The sequence below is a fragment of the Papaver somniferum genome, chromosome 11 (assembly GCF_003573695.1).
Source record: "Papaver somniferum cultivar HN1 chromosome 11, ASM357369v1, whole genome shotgun sequence".
Taxonomy (NCBI): Eukaryota; Viridiplantae; Streptophyta; class Magnoliopsida; order Ranunculales; family Papaveraceae; genus Papaver; species Papaver somniferum.
In genome coordinates, this window is record NC_039368.1 from 57,003,847 (window position 1) to 57,014,434 (window position 10,588).

Below are 10,588 nucleotides of genomic sequence, written 5' to 3' on the forward strand. Positions count from 1 at the left end.
GTTAACCTACAGGATCTCGAGAAAAAACCTAAGGTTAAAGGAGAATCGGTTCTAGCAAACCAACTAGTATCACACAGGAGGTGTGGGGATTAGTTTTTCCAGATGTTAGATGTCTCCTTTATATAATTTTCAAATCAAGGTTTGCAATCTAAGTTACCTTGGTAACAAAGCATTCAATATTCACCGTTAGATGAAAAACCTGATTTAACCAAGCTAATATCTTTCAACAGTTAGATCGAAACTTAGCTTGTCACACACACAAACGAAATGTATTCATTTAGGTTTGAGTAACCGTACCTAAACTGTACACTAAGTTGGTTCACAAATAGTTAACCAATGATTAGCCATATGAGCACTTTCATATTAACCGTACTAGGACGTTACGGCACGGGTTTTGCACTGTTGCATAACATGACGCGCTTAAGGCATGATTATTCACCGCTAATATTCAGTGCTCACTGTAAACAGAAATATCGATGTTCAATCGAACTTGTTCAATGGCATCCCTGTTATATTTCAAGTTACAGGAATTTTTTACAATTAAAACTCATAGATGAACGTAGAGAGAGTTGCACAAAAGAACTGATTTTTGTTAATTTCATTTATTGTATCTACATATGTCTATGCAAGTATATATTAATCATCTCTAGCTCTGTGTAGTTTTTGTTAACAAATGTTTACTTTTTACCAAATTTGAACTACTTCACCTAAAATTTCTATCGCATCTCTGTCATTTTAACCAACTACTATGTCAAAAGAGCATAGATTACAAAGATTTGTGAAAACTCAAGCTCATCCTGTACTTTCCCTCTTTGCCTCTCTCGACATCTTTCGTCTAAAATTCTGAAAGGCATATGTCCACTTGGAACCGGTGGTTCTTCATTACATGCAACTGAATCAAAAAATAAAACAATAGTTAAGAATATTCAGACCCAAATTGAGATAGATATATTTGAATTCTACCATCGCAATTATTTATTGACTTCTTGTTAACCCTCCGGTTAGTAGTCTCAGCTGCACCCAAGTTCAAAAATGTTATTTGTGATATCTAAATATTTGGTATTGTTGTACGTCTAAAGTGAAATCTGAAAGGCAAGAAGGATACCCGAGCCAAGTTATCAAGGCATAGGCATGTGCATGTGCATGTGCATGGGGAGGATATGGTGCTCCAGCTCACTGCAAGTTTGATGACAGTCCTTGAAGTAAAGAAGAAACTCTAACCTGCCTCCCTTAGATGCTTTCACTACAATGACGTAATTGTTGAGGAAAACACCAAAGAAGATAACGAAGTACCCTTTATTCATCCAAATACCTTCCAAGTACAGTTTCTTGCATCAAATTTCGATTTAAATGGTATACCACCTGATTCGTCAAAACTATAGATACAGTTTCATTAATTCATCATAAACCGAATCTCATATTTAAAAAAAAAAAAAAAAACATGTTCGCATAGTAAGAAGTATATTAATTCATTCACAATTCTATAAACATGAAATGATAAAATGATCAAATAAAAATTCTGATTGTAAAATTGGGGGTTAAAACTTGTAGCAAACCACTTAAGTCATTTTAGATCTAAACTGCAGGTCTCAACGGATACAATGAAGTGATTGAGCTGTTGACGAAATTTAAAATGACATACACTAATTGTTTAACTACAATAAATAACTTCAAATGCATTTTTTTCTCTTAAAGTCGTTCACTAACTGGTTAGCTACAATTGAAAAGATACGAAACTAACTATCTTTAAAGAACCCAGGCTCCAATATCCATGTAACAAAAAGGCTAGAAATTGGCACACACATGGATATACAGTATCATAGATTTGGTTTTCTTTTCCATTCTCTTTTGCTAATGCTTATGAATGGTCATTCAAACTTATCCTTAAAACCCCGCTATCTATCATTTAGTTCAGATAAATTCATGCTTCGTGATGATGAAAGCAAACTTCTGTTAACAACTTGAATGACAACAACCATTATGAGAGTAGAAAACAAAATAAAATTCTACCAAGAATGAACCAAACAAAATGTGGATTATATAAAGTATTTGGATAGTCTGTCTAATCTTACTAAGGATAGTGATCAGGAGATGATGCTTGGTAACAAAAATTTGGGGAGGATGCCTGAAAATTTGATATTAGAAAAGCCCTATGTGCATGTGTCGATGACTCTTTAACTATCTAGAGTTGTTTATTGAGAGATCAAGTTACTCTTTAACTATTTAGGTATTTAACAACACTAAATAATCTTGGTTGTGCAAACTGAACAACTTGCATTGAGCAAATGAAAGAAATGGATGAACATGGATTCTGGAGTCCAATAGTCTAAAAGTCTTCCTAAAACTAATATAGTATGCAAAAGTTTTTTTTTTGTTGTTGTGGGAGATATTATTTCAATTTACAAACACCATATCTACTACTATGAGGCTAACCATAAAACTGTGCTCAAAATGTATGAACCGTCCTCTAATATGTGCTCAAAATGTTGATCTCCGTTAATATGGAAAAAGATCAAACCTCAGTAGGAGCAAAACTTCATAGATTAAGGCTTTCCCCAGTTTCTCTTTCAGAGTACCATTCCCTGACCTAAAAGCATAAAATGGAAGATCAAAATTACCCATTTCTTTTTTTAAAAGAAAAAGAATAAAATTGTAAGAGAAAAAATAAAATTGTAAATATCAAGGACTGTAAGAAAAACAAAATCAAAATAATTCATCTATTTCCAGACCCATAGTAATTGCCGCAACTACAACATATGTATATCCACTAATAAAACATTTAACTTTAAGGATATCCACCATGAAAGACAAAAATAAGCAAAATATGGCAAGATTGAGATGACTTACAAAGGAATGTGTAGAAGGAACTCCACTGGACCACAAAAATCCTTGAAATTGAACTTCTCATCATTGCAAATTAGAACCGAAGCAAAAGTTTTCGACAATTCCCCAATTAGATACGAAACAATAGCTGCTACTAAAATCTATAACGGAACCAAAACAGAAACGGTTCATAAAATCACACTCAATAAACCTGGATAGCACCAAAAAGAACCCATTTTTATGATCCAATGAAAGAGCATACATATACCTTCACTGAAGTAGAGATTTATTAATAATACAAAAAAGCAGAAAAATTTCGTATGTTTCGTTAGAGAACAACAATTCAACCTTGTGATTAACTGAAATGCAGAGAGGAATATACCTTCACAAAAATCCTAATAACTCAGAGAGGAATATGGAGAATTTAAATTCTTCGCAAGAGTGGGAAATCTTCTTTACCCATTTCTATGTTTGACTTCTCCACGTTCTTGAACAACCAACAAACAAAAATACACACTGTTGCTTAAGGAAAACAAATTAGAGAGCTCGTTTGGAGCTCCACCGGTTACTCTAGCACCAGGAAGCAAGGGGAATTACCAATTATTTTGAGCAAAAATGTCACCTTAATTTCTCTTATACAATGTGTGAAATTCGTGGGAATAAAATAATACCAAATCAAAAATCAAATAAACCCACAATCAGAAACAAACCCATCATCAAAACCCACTTCCTAATTTGACCATTAAACACAAAAACAGGGTATTAAAGAGAAAGAGAGATCGACCTTGTTTAATAGTTTGTCCATTCTATCATATCTGGTAAACAGTTGCAAACCCATATGATGAATGAGAAATAACGTAGATGTTAATACCATTGAATGAGAATTTTTTACTTTCGTTACGGAAGATCAATCAAGAACCCTAATTTTGGCATATGGAGATTGGAGGAACTGGAGTGTAGGTAGGAATAAATTTCTTACTGTAACCCTAGCAAAAAGGAAACGAAATGTTCATTGTGTTGAGTTAATGGCTAGAGAAAAGCGGAGGAGTGGTTGCAGACATGCGTTTCGTTTTTTCGTTGAATCGAATCGAAATACTTAAGAGGGTGGTATATTATTTGGTGGCTTAATCGTGACCATCCTTTGTATTACCAAAATTCCTTTATATTACCAAAATGTAAATCTTCCAAATTCTCCAACCTAGGAATTAGGATCAATCTGGATCGTCCTTTATATGTCCGAACTGTAGAGAGCCGTCGATGTAGGAAACACCACTGTCCTTTATAATATAGATTCATCTTTCTCGTAACTAGTTCAAATGACTCATAAGACTAGTTGAAGAGTTGTTCAATTGCTTATGTCTTTATTCATAAACACAATTGAAACAAAATCGGTTTGATCCACTTGAATCAATTCATGAACAATATAGCCACGGTTTGCAAAGATTGCATTCCTTATAATTTATTGTTTTAATTTCATGAACTACCGGTTTGAGATATCACCAGCTTGAGTACGCGTACGGGTATGCGTACCTTAGCTATCGGATTTGAGTTTACAAACTCAGCAGAAATTTTCGGTTCGAAAACTTCCGTGAGTACGCATACGGGTATGCGTACCTAAGGTGACTGGTTTACTAGTTTGTAAACTTACAAACTCCAGCAGAAATTTTCGGTATGAAAACTTCCGTGGGTACGCGTAAGGGTACGCGTACTCAACCTGTCTCCTTCACCAATACCGCATGCACACATACGCACGCACTTGGCTTCCGGCACTTATACACTAATGTGCGAATATACTATATATGCTTATATCCATAGATGGTAATCTCAACTCTACATTTCAATCATTGGAACATTCTTTTATAATGTTATAACAATCGTTATTCACGACTATCGTCATCAAAGCTATTTTCAAGATTGAAACGTCATCATGACTTTCGCCAAGGGTAAAGATGAAAATGGTTAAAGCGAAAGCTTACCAACACATATTTGGAGAAAAAGATAGGCGAGTAAACTCGGCTCGAAATAGTAAATGTGTGTGTATGAAAACTATCATACTTACATGACTTTGTCTCAAGAGTAGGAGATAGAATAGACTTTTGAGTGATAAATAGGTTCAAGTCTCCACATACCTTTTAGTCGGATGAAGATCCACCGGTTCCTAGAGTAGTTCTTCGTCTTCGTAAGATGATCACCATGGAGTCTATAGATTCAACTACACTTGACTATCCTAGACCGAGACTTAGTCATAAGTAAACTAGGAATTAAGACATATAGTTTTGATCACTAATATTGAAAAATATGCTTGAGATAGCAACGCATGCGAGTTCGACCGAGCAATGCTCTAACAATCTCCTCTTTTGTCAATTTTAGTGGAAAAACTATCAATACATAAGGATTACAAAAAAGATAAAACTTTGTAGCTTCTCGTACACATTCTTGATCTCCTTGGTGCTTCAACATTACTCGAAATCTTCGTCACTTCCAAGTACTCCAATGATTCCAAAGGTTGTAAGTTTAGCATCATCGTTGTTGAAGTTATGTATCCATAACAATAAGAAAACAAAAGCTCTCGATCATTGTTATACAGTGCCATAATATTATTATACATCATCAAAGTTCTCGTATCACAACTTAGACAATAATACTATGGTGATATGTATCACTCACCCTTAGTCAATACTTCGTCTCAACACGAAAACCACCCCCCTTACATAATGATCCGAAAACCATATGTATTTTTAGTGTGAACTACATATTAATTCTCCCCCTTTTTGTCAATAAAATTGGCAAAGGTACGAAAACGGGATTCTCATGAAATTCTCATGGAGACACTTTAATACCAAAGAAAAGTACATATCAACTTTGATTTGATGCAATCATAAAGCCGAAGCTAAATGCATTCATCACGGAGTATATAAAGATACAAGATAACTCCTCAAATATTCCACAGCCGCACTCTTCACAAAGATATGGAAATTAAGCGCAAGTTCAAAAGAACTCTCCCCCATTAGATGTCATTCCCGAAAGAACAACAAGAGCGACCTTACTTTCACAAGAAAAGAAGAATTTTCTTTGGACACCAAAAATCACAAAGGAAATGATTTTGTATCCAAAATTCTCAATTAAATTAACCACAAGAGAACCCATGATTAGTTTAATCGGAATACACAACCAAATTAACCACAAAAGAATTCGCGATTATTTTAGTTGGAAATGCTCACATAAGAAGACTTATGGATCCGCACAGTACATACATACGAATATGGATCAGGGAAGATCAATACTGCGAAATAACAAGGATTCATTCTATTTTCCATCACTATTTGCACAATGACATATAATAGACATAATCCTCGTAAACAAAAGTTCATCCTATCTTCCATCAATATTTGCATAGTGACATATACTAGGCTTAAAACTTTTTTCATGTCAAAAGTTCATTCATTCTCTTATCAATACATGCATATCGACATATGAAAGACATAACTTTTGACAGGGTATGGGACAATCATAGTTCACGGATGCAAACACACATATCCCATAACATATTATATATAAAACCATAAATATTAATACTGCAAAAATCAGTCTTTATCCTTAGAAGGTAAAATTAATCTTTTTCGCACGGATTTACTCCAAGAGTGGTTATCAAAAGCGTATAAAAAGATTTTCTTAACAAAAAAGAACATACAAAGTCATTAATGACCATGCATCATAGTTCACATAAGACGATTGTGAACATTCAAGAATCCCATAGCAATCCGTATTACTGCTAATTCTTGAATTTCCTTCTTTGTGATTCACCAACATCATTCTTGTAAAAGCTACAAATGAGCTTAGAAGAGAATTATCTTTAATCGATTTGAAACTTTGATCTTTAATCGATTTGAAACTTTCATATTTATCCTTAGAATGCGTATCTTCATGTGTCCAAAATTTTAGTAGTTCTGAAAATTATCTTTAATCGATTTGAAACTTTCCCGATTGCCACAGATGATGAACACCATTGCTTGGGCATTTTCCAAATGATTAACTTGAATCAAAATAGATCATGAACAATAAAATATTCTCAATTAAGTTTGTTAAGTACATGAACAACTATTGCTTGAAGCTTGACTCAAAATTTCTTCCTTGTAATATCTATTAGAAGTCATACGACATAGTCTCATATAGATAAAATGGTAATACTTGTGAGTAAATTGAATGGTTCAGTCTTCACATACCTCATTTTTGATGAAGTTCTCCAAATGTCTTTTCTTGATCTCCGGTCTTCAATCTTCAAGGGTTATTCAATGATGTCTGATACTCAATTACCAAACTCTAACCTAGTATGAGACTTGACTTAAGTAGACTATAAATCAAGTTATAGTTTTATGCTACTAACATTGATAACAAGATTGAGATAAAAAAACTTGCGAGTTCGACCGAGCACTGCTCTAACAACTATAAATAATGGAGTCTTGTATTCTTACAAACTCATCTCTCGACACACAACTTAATTGATTATGTGGGAAGCCAACTTGTTAAGAGATATGAATAATATAATTAGGTGAAATATCTTGCACCACCTTTGTTTAGAGTCTTCTTCGGAATCAAGAAGCTTTTAGAAGTACCGTTGGTAGGAAACAAAATTTTATTGTTATTTTAGTTTTCAATTAATTCATTTGTTACGAACTAAAGGTGTTGTTATCCTAGGTAGATCAAACTTGTTTATTCCATGGTTGTTAGAGGATAGCTCGGTTGAACCCACCAAGCGTTGGTATGTCAAGTTTGGTTGTCATATTTTAGTGAATCAAAACTCATGTTAAGAGTCGCTTGATTATGTACTAGAGTCAAATTCGTATAGGTTAGCTTGAAAGTATTAGGATATGAGACTTTACAAGTATTGCGAAGACTTGAAGATGTGAAGAAGCAAGGAGATACAACGACAACATCATCCTTCCACTTGAGGTTAGTGATATTTGACTTAAACTATTTCATTCCCTAACATATCTTTCAATTTGTGCATATTGAAAACAAAACTGCGAAGCATGTTTGAACTCTAGATAAACATAGTATTAAGGAATACAATACGAGGTTTATTGCTTAACCATTAAACTTTGTAGATAAGACATCGACATAGTCATTTAAATGCTATTGTGATTATGTATGGGTATGAGGTGAGGATTTCATCCTAGGGAACAATGTTTTACATGTGTTCTAAGGAAGTAAATTCATGAACTTGGTTTGTGAATCGAAAAGGAAATCGCCAGGTGTTATTAGTATTGTTATTCATTGCATATCTTGTGAACAACCAATATGTGTGATTAGTATAACCGTTCATGACTTGTTTGTGTTCTTGGTAAAACTATTCATAAAGGCCTGACTTATGTATTAGTATGACTTTTATTAGTGAAACCGATCTTAAGTAATCACCTGAGACGGTACGATCGAGTTTGTGATTTTATGTCTGACCAAATCTGGGAAAAGGGGAACCGATCCTAGTAAGAGGTGCAGTACATCACAAAGGGGAATCGATCCTTGTATGAGGTGCAACAAGTTTATAGCAGAAAGGGGAACCGATCCTATGGACATGTGCAACACGTTTTTAGGCAAAGAGGAACCGACCCTATGGACATGTACAACACATATAAGTTAGATACCATATATATGTGGGGAACCGATTCTAGTACCTAGTCAACCGAATTTGGAAAGCTAGTGTGACCAAGCACAGTACTCACATGGAGGTAGAACCGAAACTTGTTTTGGTAGAACCATTACACCCATGATTTGTGATTGAGTGTTCTTAATCAATCGCATGGTTCTTGAAAGTCAGATGAACCAATTCTAAACTTGTTTGGAAGTGTGGCAAATCGGTTTCAAGGTTGTAAGTATGAAAGAGGACTTACAAAGTAATGATATCGACATACTTTGAACATGTGCTTTGAAAGTTAATCTTTAATTGTTCAAAGTTATTCCTTAATAGCTAAGGGAAGAGAATCCCAGGATCGAAACATAAATAAGTTAAGAATCTTTTAATTAAGGTTATTAATTTCATTTTTAGGAAAATAAGAATTAGTAATGTGCATTTACTAATTAGATATTTTCCAAGAGATTTCGATCATTATTTTTGGACAGAGCATTTCCAGGAATTATGGAAACCGAATTTGTGCCTTAATGAATATCTTGAGAATATTTTCGGTTTTGGAAATTCCTTGGTGTCCAAACTTCCTTGTCTATAAATATCGAAGTTTGCATTTCTAGCAAACTAATCCTTCGTAACAACAAGCTACCTCTTATTGTGCTGCTACTGGTGAATCCGCCTATTCGGAGAGGAGAGTAACCTAATTAGGCGAAATCTCTTATGGCCGCTCGTTTTAAAGTCTTCTTTGGGATTGAGAAGCTCTATTAGTACCGTTGCGGTTTATTTTTTGTTTTCGATTGATTTGATTGACTAACGGTGGTTGAACTTTGATTGCACCTAGTTTGTTTAGGCTTGAGGATATTCTCTTCTGATATAAGATTCACTCAAACTAGTTCAGAGTTTCGACAGGGATCTTTAGACTGTTGTTAGTTCTAAATACGATCTTGTGATAATTCATTGTTAACAGACTCCGTTCTGTGCGTGATTGATCACAAGAGATTCAAGTGATTGTGTGAAGGTATTTATTTAAGATCTAAGAAGATTTGAAGACAAAGAAGAGTTTGAAGATTCTGATTTGAGGTTCATAATCTTTGGTGTGCACAACGGTAAAAAGAGGATCCAACTATAATAGGTTTTATTCTTGTGATAGAATTGGATTGATTAGTTGTGTAAATCGGCATCAACACATTTATTTGGATTAAGAGTGTTGTTTGCAAAATCTTAACGATTACTTTGTCCGACTCATATCACTTGGTTGAAGAGAGTTGATACCAAACAGATTTGTTGTTCCTTTACTGTTTGGAATACGAACCAAAGGAATTGTTCCAAGTACGTGACTTATTCATAAGTTGGAGGTGTGGGAATACATACGGAACTAGGTGAGATATAGGTTTAGTTGCTTGGTCTCAACTATACGTAGTTAGGTTTAATTTTGTGTAGCGGCTTAATCCTGAGAGTATTCAATTCTGGACAAGGTCCCGGGGTTTTTCTGCATTTACGGTTTCCTCATTAACAAAATCTTGTTGTGTCATTTACTTTTATTTTCCGCATTATAATTGTTTTATTATAATTAAAGTAAATTACACAAAACATTAATTCCTATTTACTTGATAAGTGATCCCATTGTGTTTGGTTAAGTCCGAACCTTTTTATCAAGTAAACATACTTCGTTGTTGTATTGTATCGATCTCGTATCCATAGACGATCATACGAAGTGTGAACCGATTAGTTGCATTGTCTCGACTCAGTCCATAGACAATCACTTTCGAAGAAAGGACTTATAGGTAGGAAAAGTTTTAGATTGAGGTATATTTGGGTACCCTCGTCTTTTCAATTGGTACCAGAGCAGGCAAACACGAAAAGATCTAACAATCTGTGTTTGGTGCGATCCAACCTATAAGAAATTGAATCCATGATCGATTCGATTAACATTTCAAGATCCTTATAAGATCTTCAACAAGATTCAGATGAATATTTCTCAGCTCTTGTCAAGATGGTAGATAAAGGGATTGAACAAAACCAGTCATTTACTGATGAACTCAGTAATATCATAAGTGATAGAAAGCTGGTAAAAATTATGGATGATTCCAAATTAAAGGATTCTCTAAGTTGTTTAATACCAACATCTAGATGTCGTAAACA

General features: G+C 34.2%; 1 protein-coding gene across 5 annotated transcripts; it reads right to left on the bottom strand.

Moving 5' to 3' along the window:
- Positions 1-569: 569 nt before the first annotated feature.
- Positions 570-3,909, bottom strand: LOC113323875. Of its 5 annotated transcripts, none has more exons than XR_003347892.1 (5): positions 3,608-3,909; positions 2,848-2,984; positions 2,519-2,587; positions 1,106-1,362; positions 570-892 (listed from the first exon to the last, which is right to left on the bottom strand). XR_003347892.1 is itself a non-coding variant. In XM_026572218.1 (4 exons), exons 1-4 carry the CDS (start codon positions 3,695-3,697, stop codon positions 1,301-1,303), a joined length of 372 nt encoding a protein of 123 aa, XP_026428003.1. In that variant the 5' UTR covers positions 3,698-3,909; the 3' UTR covers positions 570-1,300. The 5 variants fall into 5 exon arrangements, 1 of the variants encoding a protein (XP_026428003.1); XR_003347890.1 differs by having other exon boundaries at positions 1,106-1,376; XR_003347891.1 differs by having other exon boundaries at positions 570-1,014; positions 1,106-1,376.
- Positions 3,910-10,588: the final 6,679 nt, after the last annotated feature.